At 45.6% G+C, this 23,045-nt stretch overlaps 1 protein-coding gene across 9 annotated transcripts in view; it reads right to left on the bottom strand.

Moving 5' to 3' along the window:
• AAK1 (AP2 associated kinase 1) overlaps positions 1 to 23,045 on the bottom strand; it is a 120,802-nt gene that overhangs the window by 65,396 nt on the left and 32,361 nt on the right. For all 9 annotated transcript variants that reach the window (XM_081202933.1, XM_081202934.1, XM_081202935.1 and 6 more), the window contains exons 3-7: positions 7,524 to 7,642; positions 5,509 to 5,617; positions 3,570 to 3,712; positions 1,613 to 1,734; positions 959 to 1,040 (exon numbers count right to left, since the gene is read on the bottom strand). In XM_081202933.1, coding sequence (XP_081059059.1) covers positions 959 to 1,040; positions 1,613 to 1,734; positions 3,570 to 3,712; positions 5,509 to 5,617; positions 7,524 to 7,642 — 575 coding nt within the window. The remainder of the gene's footprint in view (positions 1 to 958; positions 1,041 to 1,612; positions 1,735 to 3,569; positions 3,713 to 5,508; positions 5,618 to 7,523; positions 7,643 to 23,045) is intronic.

Consider the following 23,045-nt stretch of genomic DNA (forward strand, 5'->3'; position numbering starts at 1 on the left):
GGCTGAGAGTTCTGCCTTTAGCACAGTGGCTGATTATGCCCTTAGTGCATCTAGTCCTTTCTTCTGAAATGCAACTCAGAAAGCAGCCTCTTGGAATAATCTCCAACTGCTCATTTTGATTTATTAAGCCCCATACTATTCACAAGGGCTCTGGGGCGGGTTACAACTTCTAAAGATGAAAAGGGGGGGGGGGAACCGAGGCACAAGAAAAAATCCAAATTGCAATGTAAATTCACTGCTAATTAAATATTTAAAAACAAATGTATATATAAAACCACATTAATAAAACATGCTGCCAAGTATGCCTCATTGAACTGCTAAATATACCCCACGTAACCAAAGGGTTGCCCAAAATGGAAAGTTTGCTGCCCTGAGATGTCAAAGGCTTGTGTAGAACAAAAGAAGGAGGGAATTTGGGTTGTAAAAGAGCCACTTTGATTCCATTTCTATCCTTGAGGAGGGCAAGAGAGTGACGGACCTGCAAGCTTCCAGCCGGACATGCTGTAGTGGAAGCAGGGCCGGCCTGGCCGTGAGGCAGGGTGAAGCAATTGCCTCAGCGTGGCAGGCACAGGGCAGTTGGGAGTGGTGGCAGGGCTGGACCAATAAAGAGCACGCCACCTGCTGCCTTTGCTGACGCCACTGCCCACCGCCACTGCCATCTCTTCCCAATGGCCTCCTTTTACTCCCCATTTTCTGATTGTCATTGTTGTGGGTGAGGGAGATGAAGGCAGCAGAGTGTAAGGGTAGCATTGGTGGGGAAGGGGTGGCACTTTCTTGCTTTGCCTCAGTGGCAAAACGTGCAGGATCACCACCGAGTGAAGGGGCAGGTCTAAGGGACTGGGAACCATGGCAGACAGAAGACCACAGGGAAGGGCGGGCAACCAGGGCAAGAGATTTGCCAGTACAATTTCTAGCAAGCCACATGCAGGCAAGTAACTTCACAGAACCTTCTACGTACCCAGATGTCTGCTCTTGTAGTAATCAGCTTGCCGCTATAGAGGTTGACCATTTCTGGTGCTCTGTAGGATAGTGTGGTGTACCTACAAGGAAACCAAAACTCACAGGGTAGCCGGATAAGTCAAAATGGTTTTATAAACTATGTGGTGTTTCCTCTACAACTCACATCAACGTTTACTCTTCCTTGAATGATTTCTAGATCTAGAACTGACAGCAGCTCAGGGCACTCAGAAATAAAGAGATTTCAAGATCGCATCCCAGACTACCACAAAAAGAGGTTACTGTTGAAAGCCAATAAATTTATAATTCGTTTGTTTGTTTTCTGCCCTTCACCCTAAGGTCCTAGGGTGGGTTATAGCATTAAAAACAATAGTTAAAATAATTTAAAACAACTTACAATCATAAAAAATTAAGGTGGGTCCTAAAAATATGCCACCTCAAGTGTCAGGGTAAACGTTAGCAGCAGCCCAGCTAATTAACAACCCTCTTCTAGTTTTGAAACCACAATAATTAAGATTTAAGCAAATGTTCCAAAAGCACTGAAACAGGCTGCTCTTTTTCTCTCTTTTGCACAGTCAACCAGCTATGAAGCTTTTCATGCAGAAGCAGCCCCAGCCAGACACAGGAGAGGCCCACTAAACCACCCCTCACTCACTTCTTGATTTCTTCCTCCACTGCATTCACTCCTTCAAGCTGAGGGTTCTGGAATTTGTTGGTGGCACTTCCAAAGTCACACAGCACATAATGGCCACGATCGTGCAGGAGGATATTTTCCACCTGGAAAGAAAAGGTGTGCATACAAGGATAAAGGGGAAACATAATTCCTTTTGCATAAACATTTCTCTTTCCACCAGCAGGAACCGGAAACGTGAACTTGGGAGCAGTGGTGGCAACTGCGGAAAGTGCCCCTGACTTCTGAAAGCCACAATCCCCTAGCCATCAAGTCCTACTTGGTTTTCCTCCCTGAAGACTTTTCATGTGGTGATTGAGATATCGCCCATGGAGAAGGTCACCTGATACTTCATAGACCAGCCTTCCCCAACCTAGGGCCCTCCAAAGGTTTTGAAATACAGCTTCAATCAGCCCTCTCCCCCATGCTTCCACCATACAGTGGTGCTGGCTGCGTCTGATGGGAGCTGTAATCCAAAACATCTGGATGGCCTCAGGTTGGGAAAGGCTGCTGTGGACTATTTAGGAATTTTACAGTGGGTGTAAGATTCTGGCAGAGCATTGTAACTGTCACTCCCTACATATCCCACTGTACACAAAGGATTACCTCCGTAATGTTCTACAGATGTTCCAGCATTTATTTTTATGTTCTCACAAAGCTACAAATCCCCTCTTCCTAAAAACAATAAATGGAACTGATGCCAAGGCACACAACAGCAACTACTCAACACATTCATAGTAATAAATGTACATTCATCTTGGGTACTCCTCATTTGCTTGGTGGGAATTTTGAGAAATTCTGATTTTGAGAGATTCTGATTTTGAGAAATCATTTCCCAAGAGCAAAGGCAGGAAACCTGTGTCCCTCCATATGTTTTGGATTACAGTCACATCAGACCCAGCCAACAAGGTGAATGATCAGGATGATGGGAACATCTGGGATGGCACCAGATCCTCTGGCCTTGCCTTAAGAGAAACAAATATATTTCACTGAGAAACTCAGATAAGCAGAACCTTTGACATCACTTAAATGCCCTGAAAGAGCTTACGATCCCCCTATTTGAGAGGCTGGGGACACAGGGTCAGCCCCCACCATAAAGATTTCTAAGCGCACAGATCCATGCACACCACTTTTCTGTAATTGTAGTGTTGATTACATTACTTTCAGTGCTCACACAACTTGGAAGAGAGCCTCAAACACTGTGTAATAAATGTGATAAAGTCAAACACCCGCCCCCAAAACATCTGGGGGGGGGCACCAGGTTGGGGAAGGCTGCTATAGGCAAACAGTGAGAGGCAAGACAATACCTACCAAGTGGGGTTCCACCAACTGCCCACTAACAACAGCTCAAGGTTAGTCAGAAACTGGTGGTGCAAAAAACCTAACAGCTCAAACGTGAGTGATAGGTAAAGGTAAAGGGACCCCTGACCATTAGGTCCAGTCGTGACCGACTCTGGGGTTGCGGCGCTCATCTCGCTTTATTGGCCGAGGGAGCCGGCGTACAGCTTCCGGGTCATGTGGCCAGCAGGACTAAGCCACTTCTGGCAAACCAGAGCAGCGCACGGAAACGCCATTTACCTTCCCGCCGGAGTGGTACCTATTTATCTACTTGCACTTCTGATGTGCTTTCGAACTGCTAGGTTGGCAGGAGCAGGAACCGATTAACGGGAGCTCACCCCATTGCGGGGATTCGAACCACCGACCTTCTGATTGGCAAGTCCTGGGCTCTGTGGTTTAACCCACAACGCCACCCGCATCTCCTAATGTGAGTGATACCTGTGCACAAAACTCTTGTTTTCCAACACCAGCAAGGTAGTGAAAAGGAACTGTCTGTAACACACCCCAGTCATGAGGACCTATCACTGCTTTAATATCAAGGAGAGTCTCTGGGCACTAGAATACTATCTGCACGCCAAGCATCTCTACAAGGACACTGAGTTACCTTCAAATCCCTGTGGACGATGGGCAATTTGCACTGGTGCAGCCTGGCCACGGCTTCGCAGGTGTCACAGAAGATCTGCAGGACTTCGCTTTCCGTGAAGCCTGTCTGCAAGCGCTGATTCATGAGGTTCACCACTTGGCCTCCTGGAAAGAGTAAAGGCAGAGTAAGAGAGAGGGAGAGCCAATATCAGTGGTGAGACACTGAGCTTTCTAAGAGGCTTTACTAACCACAAGGCACGCAAGGAAACATGGCGGCATGTTGGCACAGGGTATCAAAAGGTGCCCTGTGCCAGTGGTTCCCAAACTGGGTGGTACCACCCCTTGGGGAGCAGTGGGACTACTGGGGGGCAGGCTAAGAAACAAGGGGGTGGCAGGAGGCACTAGAGATGGGCTCCTCCAAACATGTTGCTCACTTATGTACAACTGACAATGCTAGAGCCTAGAGCAAGACACATTCATTTTGTATTTAAAGTTATACTACTCTTATATTTTTCAAATCTATTTCCTTTGGTCACGCTTGCTGGTATTTACAATTCTGAGTTGTCACAATATACCAATAACTGGGTAAAAAAAGGTAAAGGACCCCTGACAGTTAAGTCCAGTCGTGAACGACTCTGGGGTTGCGGCACTCATCTTGCTCTATAGGCCGAGGGAGCTGACCAGAGCAGCACAGAGAAACACTGTTTACCTTCCCGCTGGAGCGGTACCTATTTATCTACTTGCACTTTGACATGCTTTTGAACTGCTAGGTTGGCAGGAGCAGGGACCGAACCACGGGAGCTCACCCCATCACGGGGATTCGAACCACCAACCTTCTGATCAGCAAGCCCAAGGCTCAGTGGTTTACACCACAGTGGCACCCATGTCCCTAATAACTGGCTAACATAACTTGCCTTATAAATTAGTTGCCACACATCTGTGGTAGGTGAAGGTTTGTGCATGTTTGGTAAGTAGTTATATATAAAAGTTTTATGCATAGAAATCTTTTTCAGGCAATACCTAGTATCACCAGATCAGATTCATCTATTTTGAATTAACTAAATGAAATGGTTGAATTGGATTTTGAATAAATGTGCTGTTTTTAATTTTATTGTGTCATTTTCCTTAGCGGGTCATGCAAACTGCAATTCTGAATAATGCTTTTTGCAGGGTAGGATCACTGGGGGTGAGTTTATGGAATGAACACCCCCCCAAAAGTTTGGGAACCACTGCCTTATACTAAGTCAGAGCACGGGTTCACCTAGCTCATTGCTGCCTACACTGACTGGCAGGGATTCTCCAGAATTCTTTTCCCAACCCTATCTGGTGTTGCCAGGATTGAACCTAGGGCTTTTTTTTGCATACACAGGAAATGCTCTATTGCTGAGCTACGGTCCTCCCTCTAAGCTCAGAGGGAGTGTGAATGCTCCCATCTCTGCAAATGAACACAGCTGCTTCTAAGAAACGTTTGGTGCCTCAAGAGGTTTCAGCCGCATGCCCCAAAAGCTTTGCCCTAGAATCCCAGCACCCTATGCAGAATTATGCCTGCAGTCGTGACTTTCCTCCTACATAACATAATGGGGCAACACAGCTCTAACACATTGCATAGGGAAGGGCTAAAAATTATTCTCCAAATCCCTATTCCAATCTGAGATGGAAAATAATCCAGTGAGCTTGCTTGTTCCTTTGAGGTGAGTTGTGATGAGCCTCCAAGGTTCTCTTCTAAGCATGGCTTGGTAATGACTGCTTGCCTAGTTGCAAGGTGGGGTAAATCTTGTGGGCTAGTATTGTTTGTGAACTTATTTTTAAGGCAAGAATCTTTTTCCATTGCACTTTCTTGCATTTGAACAGCACTCCGATCTAGACAAACCTTTGAATATCTGGACATCGTGCAGGCCTTCTGAGAACAGGAGTCATACCATACAGGTTTGTAAACATGGCTCCATTGAACTAGTACACACCTCGGCAAAAATCCATGAGGATCAAGACTTCCCAGACATCCCCGCTGCTCACAGAGTTTATACTGGAGTCAATATATCCAACAATGTTCTTGTGTCCCACAAGGTCCCTCTGGGAAAAGTAAGAGAAGAGGTACTGGTTACTGCAAGTCACAACCAGAAAAATCTACATCTAAGTAAACAAACTTCAAAACAGAATTAAGCTACCTGCACATATTATGCCAGTGACACTTATCACTCTCTTCCTTTTACTTTGCTTCTCCTCATTCTCTGGGTATCCAATAACTTTTCAAACTCAAATTCACTTCTGCTACATGATTTTTGGTTGTTCTGTATTTCTAGAATATCCTGGCCAAACTCTGACACCTGAACTTCCCACCCTCACTCAAGTTACTGAATTTAAAGAAGCAGTTACCGTATTTTTCGCCCCATAAGACGCACTTTTTCCCCTCCAAAAATGAAGGGGAAATCGGGGTGCGTCTTATGGGGCGAATGCCTGCAAGCCTCGCGCGCCCGGCAGGAGGTCCCACCGGTGCGCGAGGCTTGGGGCGGCAGCCTGTCGCCCGAAGCACGGGGAGCCCTCTGGAGGGCTCCCCCTGCTTCGTGCGAGTGTCTGCAAGCCTCGCGCACCCGGCAGGAGGTCCCACCGGGTGCGCGAGGCTTGGGGCGGCAGCGGACTGCTTGCGCGCACCTAGAAGCTTGGGGCGGGCTGAGGTCAGCGTGCCCCAAGCTTCTGCATGCCGGCAAGCAGTCCGCTGCCGCCCCAAGCCTCCCGCACCCGGCAGGAGGTCCCGCCGGGTGCGCAAGGCTTGGGGCGGCAGCGGACTGCTTGCGCGCACCTAGAAGCTTGGGGCGTGCTGAGGTCAGCGTGCCCCAAGCCTCTGTATGCCGGCAAGCAGTCCGCTGCCGCCCCAAGCCTCCCGCACCCGGCAGGAGGTCCCGCCGGGTGCGCAAGGCTTGGGGCGGCAGCGGACTGCTTGCGCGCACCTAGAAGCTTGGGGCGTGCTGAGGTCAGCGCGCCCCAAGCTTCTGCATGCCGGCAAGCAGTCCGCTGCCGCCCCAAGCCTCCCGCACCCGGCAGGAGGTCCCGCCGGGTGCGCAAGGCTTGGGGCGGCAGCGGACTGCTTGCGCGCACCTAGAAGCTTGGGGCGTGCTGAGGTCAGCGCGCCCCAAGCTTCTGCATGCCGGCAAGCAGTCCGCTGCCGCCCCAAGCCTCCCGCACCCGGCAGGAGGTCCCGCCGGGTGCGCAAGGCTTGGGGCGGCAGCGGACTGCTTGCGCGCACCTAGAAGCTTGGGGCGTGCTGAGGTCAGCGCGCCCCAAGCTTCTGCATGCCGGCAAGCAGTCCGCTGCCGCCCCAAGCCTCCCGCACCCGGCAGGAGGTCCCGCCGGGTGCGCAAGGCTTGGGGCGGCAGCGGACTGCTTGCCGGCATGCAGAAGCTTGGGGCGTGCTGAGGTCAGCGCGCCCCAAGCTTCTGCATGCCGGCAAGCAGTCCGCTGCCGCCCCAAGCCTCCCGCACCCGGCAGGAGGTCCCGCCGGGTGCGCAAGGCTTGGGGCGGCAGCGGACTGCTTGCCGGCATGCAGAAGCTTGGGGCGCGCTGACCTCAGCACGCCCCAAGCTTCTGGATTAGCGCAGGGGTCCGCTAGCCCTGGGAGAGGCGCCGGCTCTCCCACGCTAGCGGAGACCTTGCCGGCACGCAGAAGCTTGGGGCGCGCTGAGCTCCGCACGCCCCAAGCTCCTGGTGTAGCGCAGCGCACCTGGGGGGGAAATAAAAAATTTTTCCTTCATTTCCCCCCCTAAAATCTAGGTGCGTCTTATGGGCCGGTGCGTCTTATGGGGCGAAAAATACGGTACATTTTTAAAACAACAGCTGGCTTTGTAGCAGTGCTAACAGGAGTGGTTTTCTTTCCCTCCTAGATCTGTCAAACAGGAAGGCCCAACTTTCCAATCCATGCAATAGTATCTATCCAAAACATTCTGCAAGAACTCCCAGAGTTTTGAGTCCTGCCTTGGCTTACCATGATCTGAATTTCCCGTTTGCAGACTTGTAGGTCGTGTTCATTGTTGACATACATTCGTTTGAGGGCACATTTCATTCCATTGCTGGTTCTCACCAGAAAAACAATAGCAAACCCACCTGCGGACACAAGATGTGCAGAAGTTAAGCTAGCAATTTTAGAGGATTGTCTGAAATCTGAGGGCAAGCAATTTTGCTGTTGAAACTAAGCAGCCCTGACCTTGGAGAGCCATGCAGAAAATCAATCCAAGCACTCTGGAAGGAGATATGGCTATCTAGGCAACCAAGATAGCTTTCATCCTTGAATTAAAACTGGAGGAACTCTCGCACTGGAGAGGAATTGTTTTTAGAGCATGTGAGCACAAGAATCCACCTCTGCTCAGTGTAGTTTGTCCTATATTATTTCTGCATGAGTCACTGTTCTGGGTGTGCCTCCTGGAAGTCCTGGCCATCTAAAACAATGACTCATGCGGCAATGCAATGGGTAGCATCCTCTGAAGGTGGGCAATTCTGCAGAGCCCCTGCAACTGAATCACAAAGCCATGCCAGGAAAACATCTGGATGGCACCAGGTTAGGGGAGGCTGGTGTACGGTAAAGGACAGATGGACAGGACTTCAGGCATCATGGACATGGAAGGTTCTGCCAGGGACTCACTGGGTGGTCTTGAACAAGCATTCCTCCTTTCTCAGCTTCACTGCTGATAATCTATGAAAGGAGCAGACAGCAACTGATTTCTACACATAGAGGAAAAGCTTGGTCTTCCACAACAGAATACCCCCTAGCACTTCTCTGGTTGATATTACCTCGGAACAAAACTCATACAACAACACAGTGAAAGGACGCTGATTAATTTCACTCCACAAGCCACAACTTTTACACCCAAACCACAATCAATCAACATTCCTACAGTGCACCATGTTTATAACAATCTGCTGCACAAGATGTGATGGAAGCATCATCTCTCAGGAAGAACCAGGAACCCAGTACAGTAGTCTTGTTTATACCAGCCTTCCCCAACCTGGTGCCCTCCAAATGTTTGAATTGCACCTCCCATCAGCCCCAGAAAAGGGGAGACCAATGGTGAGAGGTTGTGGGACATAGTCTACCTACATCTGAAGGGCACCAAACGAGGTCCATATGCCATTAAGTTGGTAACTCACAATCTCTGCCAGAGTTTTCTTTCCCCCTGATGAGCCGCCCTGGAGATTTTATGGAGCATCTTCCCATTGCTTTTTCCATTGCTTTGACCAGCAACAAAGAAACCCAAAATTGGACATCCTCAATTCTGCCAATACCAGTCTTTTATCCAGGTTAGAAGATAGCTCAATCCATGGTGCTCCAGATTATAGGCCCTGAACCAATGGATTCAAATTACAAGAGATTCCGACAAAAAATATTAGGAAGAACTTTCTGGTGTTAAGAGCTGTTTGACAGTGAAATTGGCTCCCTTGAAAGGTGGTAGACTCTCCTTCCTTGGAGGTTTGCAGTATAAACACTGGTTGGGTGGTTGTCTGTTAGGGATTCTTTAACTGTAATTCCTGCATTGCAGGCAGTTGGGCTAGATGATACTTGAGGCTCCTTCCAACTCTACAGTTCTCCAATGCTATGGTGGATTTCCATGCATATCAACCTCCCCAGGGCAACACAATGGCATCATTTCCACTATCATCTATAGCTCACAACATGGAGGTTCTACTGCTAAGGGAAGGACCATAGTTCAGTGGCAGAGCATCTACCTTGCACACATAAAATCCCAGGTTCAATCCCTGATATTTCCAGGTAGCGCTAAAACCTGGGGAGGCACTGCTAGATGTTATTGAGCTAGACAGATAAATGGTTTGGCTCTGTAATGAGGTTGCTTCCTATGTACTCTTAAGGGACCTGTAGCCTATCCTGGATGGAAGCTACCTTCTCAAAGCGCCAACAGACAGGAACGCCCACACTTGCCTTACAGCACCCCCTACACATCTCCTCCAACTGAAATAAGAACTACTTTCTGAAGAGCTGTTGTCATGTGCAGACTAATAGAAACCACCAGTTCAAATCACCACAGCCAGCCACAGACTCACCACAAGAGATGCACCATTGCACCACAGCTGCTTCAGATGTGGCTGTACCAGAGGTGAACACAACACTTCAGAATAGGGCCCCAGCAGCCTACATACTCTCACTGTTCATAATCCTTGTCCACTCTCAATCCTGCCAAGTATGCAGCAGGGCTTACTACACTCAACTACAAAGAAAAACACCCAGATGCTAATGTCATCTACATTCAGTGTCAAGGCCACCTCGGAGTGTTAGTTAGACATTATTCAGATCAAACGCAGAAACTGAGTGGTCAAGACATACAGATTTTGAGGGGAAAGAGGCACGATACGCTAACAAAATCTAGCTCACGGCATAACCCCAGCCTACATTTCAATGAAGATTTTTGCATCAAGCCCAACCTCCCAGGAACCATTGGAAAGCTGAAAGGAAGAAGGGGACAGGCATTTGGGAAATCTGCAACCATTCATGAGAGAGGAGGACCCCCAAACTCTGCTTCCCGCTAGGAACTGCAATGCCTCTCTGACGTCAGCCACCATTACCCTGTTGGGATGCGTCCGGGGAGACGGGGGCATTTGGCAGGCCCCCAGCTGGCTCCAGCCACCAGCCGGCAGCTGGGCGAACTCCGGTTCTCGGAACAGCATCTATCAGTGACTCGAGCCTCAAAAGCCTTCAGAGACTGAGCACGCTTTAATCAGCAGAGTGAATAACTTTTCACAACAGAAGTGGCGGACAGAAGCATATGTAAGCATATTTACAGGCGTTTATTCGGCATCAGGAAGAAAGAAAAAACATGTCTGCTTCCCTTCATGTCCAAGCAAACAGCAGCATAGCAAAAGCAATATACAACGGAAGTTCCCAGCAGACTGTGCTGGAAGTAAACAGACATATGACATACAACAATCCACACATCTGTTCTAAAGGTGGAATGGAAGTACAGTGGTACCTCGGGTTACAGAAATAGTGCTTCAGGTTAAGAACTTTGCTTCAGGATGAGAACAGAAATCGGGCTCCGGCGGCGCGGTTAGGCCCCATTAGCTAAAGTGGTGCTTCAGGTTAAGAACAGTTTCAGGTTAAGTACAGACCTCCAGAACGAATTCAGTACTTAACCCGAGGTACCACTGTATAGCCTATTATACTCCAATCCCCACCTTCAGGTCAGGCCTGTCTACAGGCTCAACAATATACACAGTTCAGGGAAGAGAAGAAGGGAGCAATTGCCATGGCATGGAGGAAAGGAAGGCAGATTTGGCAAAAGTTGCCAGGAAGAGATGTGGCAACCTGTAAAAATACAGTGAGTCAAAGCCTTAAGAAACAACAACAAGGTTTATTACAATCAAGTGGTAAACAAATTAAAACAAGAAATAATCTATCTTCCCCCAACCCCTGTCTCAGGCAGCTCCTGCCACAGTGGCATAAAGCAGGAAGCTGCGCTCCATACGCCCGCTTGCTGCCTTTGTCATCATTACTCATCACTTTATTTTTGTATGCTGCCTTTCCACACACAGAAAAGCACCCGCGCTCTAAGCTGCTTACAACAAAGAGAATAGCACTGCATCACAAAATCAGCAACTGAAAGAACAATTTCTTAATACTGTAGCGGGGGAAGGGTTGTTTGTTACTATGTTGTGCATTTTTGTGTTTTTATATTGTAAACTGCCCTGTGATCCTCAGAGGAAGGGCGGTAAAGAAATTAAATAAATAAAAATAATGGCAACAACAAAACAGCAACTTAATAGCAAAGGTAACAGCACACAAAATAACATCATTTGAGTACAATCAGCGTAGCAACATTTCACCTCCTGGCAGTAGCAAAAAGAACAAGGAGGTTTGAAGAGTTTCATCCCAGATGCTCCAGCTACTGATATCAAATCCATGACAAATAAGCCAAGAATCAAGTTAGTCTGATTAAATTTACAGTGTTCAGCATCCCCAAAGATCAGTGCCCCCTTTGGCATCACCAGGAAGGCTTCCAGAGGTAGTAGGTGGGGTAACTGTAAACCCCCCCCCCCCATGATGCTAAAGGGCTTAGATAGAGCCAGGATACATGCCGGCCCACCATCTCCTCATTGAGTCTGCTTGTCCTTCGAGATCAGCCAGGGAAGCTCTACTGCATGTTTCAACAGTGCCAGAGATACCTTTGGTGAGAACGTAGAAGAGCACCTTCACTGTGGCCATGCCTCAAGCTGCGTGACCAGTTTGGTGCTCTCTTAGTGGCAGTGAGGATTTTTGAGAGTTGCCGCCATTTAAGAATGCATCTATTTTTGGGAGTTGTATTTGGATCTTGGTTGGTTGGACAGGGGGATCTGCCCCTCTGTCTGTTGCCAGATCTTGCAATGTGATTGGTTTAACTGTAATTTTATTGGCTCATATGCTTAAGAATTTGTTATGATTCATACTGTCACCTTCTTCGGGGCCACCTTCAGAATACATCAGTTTAAATCAGGGCATGGGGAAACTTTTTGAGCCAGAGGATCCACATTTCCTGATGGGCAACATTCTGGGAGCCCCATGTAAGAGGCAAGTAGGTTCCCCAGCCCTGTCAGCCTGGCTCCATGGACGATGCACTCACCCATTTTCATGGGGCTGCAGAGAAACACTGTGTGGGGAGCCAATTAAACTTTCTTCCATTCCAAGTCTACCTTTATGCCTCTCCCTAATATTTCCACCAAGACACTGGTGTTTCTGTAGCTGGAAAATGACTCCACAGATCTATTGTCAACATGCTCATTTTATTTTATTAATACTTCATTTTATTAATACATTTTCCAGAAGCAGAAAAAGCCCATACAAAACATTGCTTTCTAAAATATACATCTGTTGTCAGTACTTCAAAACATGATACTCAGCTTCCATTTTCCTCTGGGTCGAGTTTAAAGACACCCACACAATAACAGTCCTTTCTTGGCTGGATGTATGCTGAACAAACAGCTTTTTCCACATGAAAATAACAGCTTTCAAGCATACACTGTTCAGAAGCATCCAGGCAGCCAAACAAGCCAACTGAAAGGAGGAAATAAATAGCACCTCCAAATTAATCTTCCTTAGCAGACGAAACTACGACTACTTCTTAGGCACCAAGGCAAGAGACTTAAACTAGATCAGTCTTCCCCTGGAAATTTTGAACTACTCTCTCATACAGGCATACTGTCAGGGTCTAATGGGAGTTGTAGCCCAAAACATTGGTGGAGGAAAAATTCTAAAGAGGTCCAGCCATTGTCGTGGGAGAGAAAAGCTCCTCCCCTTTATTGTTTCTCTCTGCATTGCCCCTGCCTCACCAATACTTCACAGCCAACACAATGTGGCACTTGTGCCCTCCCCATGAGGGTCAACTGATCTGGCATGGAAAATTCTATTGCACCATCCCAGCATACGTTTCTAAACCATAAAGATTCACACAAGTCTTCCTGTATATCATCTGGAAATGGAACTAGGCAACCAAGGTAGAGTGAGAATCAGGCACTGGGCATTGCACACTCCAAGTGGCATTTACTCCAAGCCACTTGCCATTTCTCCGTCTGTGTCCAGCCTTTAACCAAACTCAGCCAACAACCATCAGTTGTGAGTCGAGGATCCGCCACCCGCATAGGAGTATAATAAGACACAAAGACACATTATTTTTGGTTAATGGGCAAAATTAGGCCACAACTTTTATTGGTTACAGCATGTGAGTTGTATTGGCTTAGGCATTGGATGAAACAGCAATACAAGACTCCACGGGAGTCATATCAGGGTTAACAACCAGTGGGAGGAGCTTGTTGATGCAAATACAACTGGAAGCTCCCCCGTGACGTCACTGGGGGTCGTGCCATGGCCCTTGCCACCAGCAGGGCATCGGACAGGATCCACAACCGCCGGATTCCTTTAGCGGAATACCCAGAAGAGGAGGGGTAGATGATGGCGCATACCCAATCCTCCAACACATAACCGCCAATACCAGAAAGTTGTGATGAATTGCTACGAGGCAGGCGAAAAAACCAAGAGGCTGGTGCCAATTTGCCAAATGGATAAAAAAGTCCTACCGGGCCCCTTGGGCAACCAAGGCAACCAAACGAAGTCCATAGCAAGGTCAATACGCAAAAGAAGCTGACCTAAGAGGGAGGGAGGGAGGGAGGCAGGGAGATCCGAAGAAAGCAGGAACAGACTGGGAGCTGAGCGCTGCCGCGGCTGTTTAAATGCGGCTAGCCCCGCCCACCAGCCGGCCCTATTGGTCGGCTGGGAGGCTTGGGCGTGGCACCAGAAGCAATCAGGAGCAGGGAGCCGTACATGCTTCACTGCCCCCGCGGGAAGCTGCTCCCGCTCACAACCCCTCCCCTCTGGGAGGAGGAGAGGCCTTCTTGTGACACATCTGACCACAATAATAGAATCATATAACTGTAGCATTGGGACCCCAGGGGTTATCTAGCTCAACCTTCCCACAATGCAGAAATCTCAACTAGATCATACATAACAGATGGCCATCCAACCTCTGCCTTAAAAACTCCAAAGAAGGAGAGCTCACCACCTCCTGTGGGAATATTTTCCACTGTTGAACAGCTCTTACTTTCAGAAAGTTCTTCCTGATGTTTAGTCAGAATCTTCTTTCCTGTAACTTGGAGCCATTGGTTCAAGTCCTAGCCTCTGGAGCAGGAGAGAAAAGAAGTCTGTTCCATCTTCCATGTGACAGTCCTTTATGAAGGCTAAACAAACCCAGTTCCCTCAACTGTAGCTCATGAGGCTTAGTTTCCAGACCCTTGATCACCTTTGCTTGCCCTCCTCTGAACACACTGCAGCTTGTCAATATCCTTCTTAAACTGTCGCGCCCAGAACTGGACACACTACAGTGGTACCTCGGGTTACAGACGCTTCACGTTACAGACTCCACTTAGCCAGGAAATAGTAGAACTTTGCTTCAGGATGAGAACAGAAATCGTGCGGCAGCAGCGCAGAAGCAGCAGCGGGAGGCCCCATTAGCTAAAGTGGTGCTTCAGGTTAAGAACAGTTTCAGGTTAAGAATGGACCTCTAGAACGAATTAAGTTCTTAACCCGAGGTACCACTATACTGAAAGTGTGCTCTGACCAAGGCAGAATACAACATTCCCTCAATTCCTTTGTCCATGTAGTCTATAAAGATGTTGAACAACAACAGGCCCTGTGGCACCCCACTTGTCACTTTTTTCCAGCATAACAAGGAACTGTTAGTGAGCACTCTTTGGGTTCTGTCAGTCAACCACCTACAAATTCACCTAACAGATACCTCATCAGTCCACATTTTACCAGCTTCTCCACAAGAATATAATAGGGGACTTTGAAGAAGGTGACTGAGGGGGAAGAGACCCCAACCACCTTCCCGGCTCCAACCCGGAGAAGAAGCTTTCTCCCCTTCATGCTCAACTTCACACTCACCAGGAGTAGAGAAGGGTCATCACGATGACTGTGGCAAGCAGCTGGGGGGGGGAGCGGACAGGCAGACCACTTCAAAACCAATTACAGAGAATCCATCCCTGTGTTAGAGAGACGCAATGTCCCTTCAGGTACAAAGAGTACAGCATGACATCCCGTCTTCCTGTCCAAGCTTCTCACTCCAGTATTGAGATCACAACATCACATACCAGAGACTTCCCCCCCCCCAGTGCTTTAACACATCCTTACTGCTTCAAGAGATAGCAGCTGCTAAAAACTCACTTTGGTTTTATTATCAGGAGGTAAAATAGCTTGTGGTATTGTGAAGGGCACCGGTTTTGGAGACTTGGAGGTGTTTTGTTTTGTTTTTAAAGTACGTCGTCATACAGACCTATAACCTGTATTTAATTCACCAATAAATTTGTGGGATAAAGCTTTAAGAACAACTAAATCTCTGGGTGACAACAGAAGACAGAATAATTTAAGAGAGTCAAAATGGTGCAGTTCTTAGTACTGGGGCTGGGAGATTAGGGTTCAAATCCCCACTTAAGACATGAAGCTCACTGGGTGATCTTGAGCCAGTCACTTACTCTCAGCCCAACCTACATCACAGGATTGTTGTGGGGATAACATGGGGAGGAAGAGAACTATGTATGCTACCTTGAGCTCCTTAGAGGAAAAGTAGGATACAGTGGTGCTCGCAATACGAAATTAATTCGTTCCGCGAGTTTTTTCGTCTTGCGGTTTTTTTCATCTTGCGAAGCACGGTTTCGGAAAAGTTTTGGAAAAGCTTCAAAAATCACCAAAGTCTTCAAAAACCTCAAAAAAGGCTACCACACCGCGTGCTATGAGTTGCTCCTCGAAGTCAAGTCGCGACTGTATTAGCGGTTTTAAGAAAAAGGAAACAAACTTGCAAGACGTTTCCGTCTTGCGAAGCAAGCCCATAGGGAAAATCGTCTTGCGAAGCAACTCAAAAAACCAAAAACCCTTTCGTTTTGCGAGTTTTCCGTCTTGCGAGGCATTCGTCTTGCGAGGTACCACTGTAATTAACACCACCACTAGAAACAACATGTATAAAGTTAACACATTTCTGGAGAATTAGAAGTCAGGGCCAAACTACAGTGATGTTTAATGCAACTTCATGTTAGGTGCAAAGTTCCATTTAACACTCTCTCTCTCTCTCTCTCTCTCTCTCTCTCTCTCTCTCTCTCTCTCTGTGTGTGTGTGTGTGTGTGTATGTGCGTGTTTACTATTGTGTAATATTAATAAAAACCAGAGGGAATCTGTGGAGAAGGAATTTAAATATTTCTACCTCTGATGGGGTCCAGTGAAAAATCTGCCTGAAGCTGGCAGTCGTTTTGGGGAGAAATCCAAGCAGTATAAGGGGAGGGCCCCACCACTGTTTATACCAGAGGGGAGGATGTATTTAAATGCATATAGGTCAGCAAGCAGAGTCAGTGGTACTGATCTTTCAAGTCCTTGTTGAAAAGCAGAAGTTCTTCAGAACCCCTCAATATTGCTGCATAGCAAGATCACAGCAGAAATCAGAAATAGCATACATGTGCTTGCGGCCCTTATCTTACAGTTTTGAGCAAGAGGGATCTGAACCGCCCCTTGTTTCAGAAGGTTATACAACTAGAGAATGTCACAGAACCATTTTACTGCTCTCTGTGCTGCCTCCTCAATTATTTCACGGTGAAAAAGGCAATTCCAAGCATTGTCCACCCTGTGACAACTTCAGCTCTTTAAGTCTCAGTGTGAGAAGAAGAAAATTCTAATGTGTAGTAAATAAAACTCTCTACGACCCAAACACACGGCCAGCTTGTTAGAAGCCCTTTTCAGCTGCTGCCGTTCTAAATGGCAGCTTAACAGCATCAGAAGCCCATAGGAGGAGAAGCGAGGCAATTGCATAAGCAGCAGAGAGCACAGGGCTGCAGAGTGGTCCTGAGCACAGATGCCAAGCCAGCAATAAAATGCAGAGGCCAATGTAGGGCAGGCAACCTTTGCTACAAGGCAAAGCAGAGAAGATGGAAATCTCAGAAAGGAATTGCATCATCAGAATGAGAAACTGCATTCCACATGCTCACTGTTGTCAGGGAGGCGGTAACTAAACAGTAGTAATTTGGTCTCATTCACACATCACAGTAAGCCATGGTCTGAAATAAACTATGGCTTACAGGGAACAGGCAGCATGAAGTCACACCCTCTTTGCTTCTCCCAAGTCCCAAGCTCAGAAATAAACCCCAGAGCAGCTGGCTTTCCATTATGTGCAATCCTCCCAAACGAACCACAAGCAAAAAACAAACCTTGGTAATGTGATAGGAATTTTATGGTTTTAGATATATAGTAATGTTCATAACTCCACATACATGGATCAGTACAGGAAGGCAGACCTGGAACCATTTTGATTCCTAAACTGACCAAATCCTTTCTCTGCAAGGTTAAAAATGGAAAAGCCTCCCCATTGTCTCTTCCTTTAATCTGTGTTTGAATAAGGTGTGAGCCTGTGACCTGGCCCAGGAAATAAGTATTTTAGCATTACAAAAGAATGGCCAGGCTCCCCAGAAAATCCAATCAAGTAACCTGCTAGACAGGAGATAAACAAGGAGAAGAGAAAAACAACATTTAAATTTCTGTGATGTAGGTGGGATGTATCTGAGGGGTGGTCTTAGGTTACACCCCTTCTGTGATGTATGCATAATGTTTCTGGGGGTGGTCCTGATCTAGAGAAGGGGAATTTCAAAAGTCTTTATAAGGCCTTGCAGGCCATTGTTCTGGGTCCTCTTCCTCTCCTGCGTGTGAGGGGGGTACCCTGTTGCAACAGATCAATAAAGATCAAGCTTACTAGCTGCTTTGCTTCTCAATATTCTCTGGTTGGCCTCTGTTATTTTCTCCTACCAATAGGGAACCTATGTAAGGACTCTATATGGGCTCTTGGATACCCCATAAGGGAAAAGGGCATATTTTTATTTACAACAGATGGCGACCACGCACGAAGGGACTTTTGGTTACCCGGATTCTGGAAGCGAGGAAGGACTGGTTATCCAGCGCGCACCAGGCAGTTTGCCAGGAGGAATGGCCAGTCTTCCATCGGTCCCAGGGTCTGGCAATAACTTGGAGTTCAGCGAGGCTAACCAGGGGAAGCAAAGCTTGATCAGGCCGGCCTTAAACAACCAGTCAAGAGATCCCGGGATCACCAGGACAGCGCTTGCGAAGTGAGTATGAGTAGGAAAAATGGGTAGTGGGGTGGGATTCTGCAAACCACAGCAAACCTATACTTCTCAAATCCTTACTTCTTTCCTCACTTTAACTCTTGACTCCTTTCTGTCCCCTCGATCTCAACACCAGCCTTAGCCCTTCGGAGTATGCCCAGGCAAAGGTTGTGTGTGATTTCTTCCACTTAACTCTGTATGCCAACCTATTCCTTCGGAGTTTTGCCCAGAAAGGTTGTGCAATTTCTTCTGCACTGAAAACTATAATTCCCAAAACTATAACTCCCAGGTGTAGCCGCACCTCTGCCATGGCGATCTTTGTTAGAGATGACCTGTGAGCGGAGAAAGCAAGGGCACCTGATTCCTTTCCTTCTTTGTCATTTCTGAGTCTCAATCTGGCATTGCAAGTGTGCAAGCGTTCAGTAGGGACTCTGAGTTAGATTGTAAAAGGCAGGGAGGTTGCTGTGAGTTGTAGAATAGAGATTAAGTGAGGTATCCCCAGGTTTTTCCCCTCGGAGATTTGTCCAGGTATCCCCAAGTTTTTTCCCTTGGATCCCCAAGTTTTCCCCTCGGAGATTTGTCCAGGTATCCCCAAGTTTTCCCCTTGGATCCCCAGGTTTTTCCCCTCGGAGATTTGTCCAGGTATCCCCAGGTTTTTTTCCCGTGGATCCCCAAGTTTTCCCCTCGGAGATTTGTCCAGGTTTCCCCAAGTTTTCCCCTCTGATCCCCAGGTTTTCCCATCGGAGATTTGTCCAGGTATCCCCAAGTTTTTTTGTCCAGGTTTCCCCTTTTCCGGACCCTTCGGAGTTTTGCCCAGGTCCAAAACCCTTTTAATTGAAAATGGGTGCACCTCAATCAAAAGAAATGAACCCACAGACTCCTGATGGGAAAGAAGCCCAGTTGGTGCTTACTTCCTGCCTGGACTCTGACAGTCCCCTTCAATTTGTGTTTAAGAAACGTTTTTCCTGTGTTTAAATTGTACTTAGGTAACATCCAGCAGCTGCTTATCTTAAATGTGCCATCTAAAATAAAAATGCAAGCTTGCTCCAATTCTAAATCTAAGGAAGCCATGTTGAAGCCTTATCAATCTTAAACAAGACAAAAATTGAGAATGAAGTGTGCAAATGTTTGTTAAAGAGACTCTAAAAGAGAGTTTTTCTCCCAAGTGGTAAAATCCTGTATACGTGCTACTTGTGTTCTGAAAGGAGGATTACCCCACCTCCTTCCTCTAGTTTCAGTGGGGAGGGTAACCTAATGTTTCTGCTGCAAAAGCCTAGTTGAGCCAACTGCTCTCTCAAGCTAAAATGCAGTGTATGTATTTCATTAAGCATATGCCTACGAAAGTATGGTGTTCCTTCTAAGAAAAATATCTGAGTCCAGTTTTAACTTTGATCTGGTTGGACAGAAGAGTTATTGTAAGGCTCCTGGTATCAGTCTCTATAAGACGTCCTGGCCTCTTTTCTTAGAAAATGCCCCCCCTTGTTTCATTCTGTCTCTTTCAGGGTTTTTTCCCCTTCTCCTTCTTATTCTGTGCCAGGTAAATTTACTCCCGAGTAAGCTTCCTTTAAAGGAAACTGCAAAGGGGGGGGGGGCATAGATTAGGCTTACTATTCCTCTGCAAGTTCAGGATTCCTTTTAAATCAAATCTATGGCTGTTTAAACTTTGCTTTATAAAAGATCCTCTCCCTATCTTAGGAAAAATGTTAACTTCAATCTTCTTTTAAAGATAATTTCTATAGGAATTTGCACTCTTTAGTCTAAGGAAGTAAACTCTCACTCAAACTAGCTTCAAGATCTGCTAAAAGGGTTGGGTACTTTTATTTTCTTTTTCCTTAGTACGTGATAGGCGCATGGTTTGTGATAGGCGCATGGCTTGTGATCTCTTCCCCAGTTGTGTCTGTGTACATAAGTATGTGTGTGTTTCTGGTAGTACAAATCTTGCTGCGAAATCTTGCTGTGAACCCTATATTTTGGAGGGTTGGACTAGATGACCCCAGGGTCCCTTTCAACTCTCCCAATTTGTGGCTGTGTGGAAGACCATGTGTCTGCAAGCATTGGAGGGTAATTCTTAAATTCTGGTGTGGTAATGGAGTTGAAATTCAGCCTAGCTTTGCTTTTTAGTTTTAAAAGGTGAGAGGTAAAAGCCATGATGTTTTGAAGCACAACTGGTAATATCAAGCATTTGAGTGATTACAGTATTTATCATTTTGTCTACTATTTTTTTTAATCAAACTTAAAAGTCAATTCAAAGTTTAAGCACATACAAATGAATAATCAAGTACAATTAGCCTTGGCCATTCCTGTAAATTAAGGCGCAGAAAATAATAATATTAATAATAATAATAATAATTTTTTGTCTGCAAATGGTAAGGCTGAAATGACTGAGAATGTTAAAAAATCCTATGAATTCTAACGCTCTGGCCATTTTTACTCATAAATAAGAGAGCGGTTGATTGTTCCGCGAATGGCCAGAGGGATATTAGCCCTTTCCTGTACATAAAGGAAGCTTGGGCTGAATGGTGAATACTTGAATTGCTGAGTTTCTCTTTTTTGTTTTAAAATCTAACCCTATTTTAAAAAACCACTCCTTACCTGGCCATTTTTACTCATAAATAAGAGAGCGGTTGATTGTTCCGCGAATGACCAGATAAAATGACCAATAATGATAGCCCTTTCCTGTACATAAAGGAAGCTTGGGCTGAAATTGCTAGCTTTGGTGAATACTTAAATTGCTGAGTTTTCTCTTTTTTGTTTTAAAAATCTAACCCTATTTTTAAAATCTACTCCTTACCTTTCCCTTCCTTATTCTAATTGAGCCAAAAGATGCAACATTTTCAATTGTATAAAAGGTTTGCTGAGGCATGAACTCTGCACATGCACAGAAGCTAGATCAGCTTACAAAAGAGAGAGAGAGAGAAAGGAGGGGGGAGAGAGAAGGTTTGGAGAGCCTGAAACCTATACAAATTTCCTTATGTAAAATTTGGAACCATTGAGGGAAATCACCCTTAATGTCTTGCCCCAGGGGCTAACAAAAGGTTCGCCTCCCAATGGAATTTAAATTTTATAAGTTTTTGTTTTTGTTTTTGTTTTTTTTTGGTGTGTGTGTGTGTATATGCCTATGCATTTTAGGAACAGCACTTCCTGACAGACCTCTCACATGAAATAATTTTCCCTTTTAACAGAGTGTCCTTTCTTTTCTCCCACAGCACAAATGATAATGAGGGGATGCAAACAGTGATTTAAATACTCTATAAAAAGTAATTGCATTTGTTTCTCTTTTGTCTTTCTTCCCTAAAAGCCAAACAGTAACTTTCTTTCTGTTCTGTGAAACAAGTCTGAATCCCTGCTGTATTAGTGACCTCTATCTCTTTGTGCCTTTGACATTTTTTTTTTTAAAGTTACAAATAATCTGTTTTCATTTATTTAATCAGTTTCTCCATGATGTCTATGAAGTTAATCGAAGCACAACCAAACATTGTTTGTGGAATGGTACTTGTTTACCTTTGGCCTGAGCATTTCTTACTAATTCTGTCATTTTGGCTAGTGCAAGGTACCTGCACAACTTTAAAATTGCCATTCATTTTTATTGGTATTAACTCATTTCCCAGTATTCCGCTATTAACATTACAGCTGATGTCACATCAAGAAACACTTTTATTTTCATTTGGGATGTTAGAATGCCAAAACAGATTACTTCAGATTACTTCAGGTTGCTTATTAATTGTGTGTCTTAGCATTTATTTTTGGTTCCTCATAGGTCATTTGTGTGTGTGTGTTTTACTTTGGGGACATGTTCATCACATGTTGAAAGTCAGTTTCATGAAGTCCTTTTATTGGATAGCACATGGTGAATTTTAAGTTTTCCCCATTGTTTTCCCTTTTTCCCCCAGTCCAGTAGTAATCTGTGCGGTTTTTGATAATATCTTTGTATTATTCAATAATAATTCTTTTCTAAATCTGATGTCTTTGTGTCAAGTCTGTTTTCATCTAACTGGTAATCTAATTTTTTGCTTTCTTTTGTATTTTTTAACCTTTGTATTTTTTTTCAGTCTAGTAGTAATCTGCGTGGTTTTGATAATATATTTAATAATAGGTCTTTTCTGAATCTGATGTTTTTGTGTCAAGTTTGTTTTCATCTAACTGGTAATCTAATTTTTTGCTTTCCTTTTATTTTTTAACCTTTCTTGTATTTTTACAGTTCTCTTTCTCTACATGTGGAGTAATTTTTTATTTGATAATATGAAAAGAACAACAACAACAAAAATTAAGTGAAGGAAGCAAACAAACTTAGCAGATAATAACAGTAATTATGTGGAAATGTGATAATAATATTGAAATAAATAAAATGCTTAATATGCTAAGATTTGTTATTATTTGCAGCTTCCCATGGAAACTGGAGGACATCCTTTTTGCCTTTTGCCTCTTTCTTGTCTAACTGTGTTTTTAAGTCTCCCCAAAACCCTGCCCCCTTACAGGATATCACTTCTACAGATGTACAATGATGAAAAGCAGCAACAACCCCTTCGCCATCACAAGACCTGCAACGCCAGAGTTTTCAAAGTGCCCACAGCTATCTCTTTCAAAGGATATAGACTGCCGGGGGGGGGGGAGTGGACCTGACAAAGGGGGGAGGAGTTGAATTGCAAGGACATTTTCCCACTTTTGAACCTTAAGACTGTGCTCCAGGATTCAAAAGATACATACGTAAAAGATCACAATTGTGTCAAGATATGTAACAGATATTTAATTAGTTTTTTTTTTTTTGTATTATGTGTTATTATGTAAGAATGTTGAAATGTGTCTGACAGTGTAATTTCCACAAAGGGGGGAATATTGTGTGTAACTGTTTTTATGTTTAATGTCTTATTGCTTACACACCAAT

This window comes from Podarcis bocagei (genome assembly GCF_964188305.1).
Source record: "Podarcis bocagei genome assembly, chromosome: 7".
NCBI classification, from domain to species: Eukaryota; Metazoa; Chordata; class Lepidosauria; order Squamata; family Lacertidae; genus Podarcis; species Podarcis bocagei.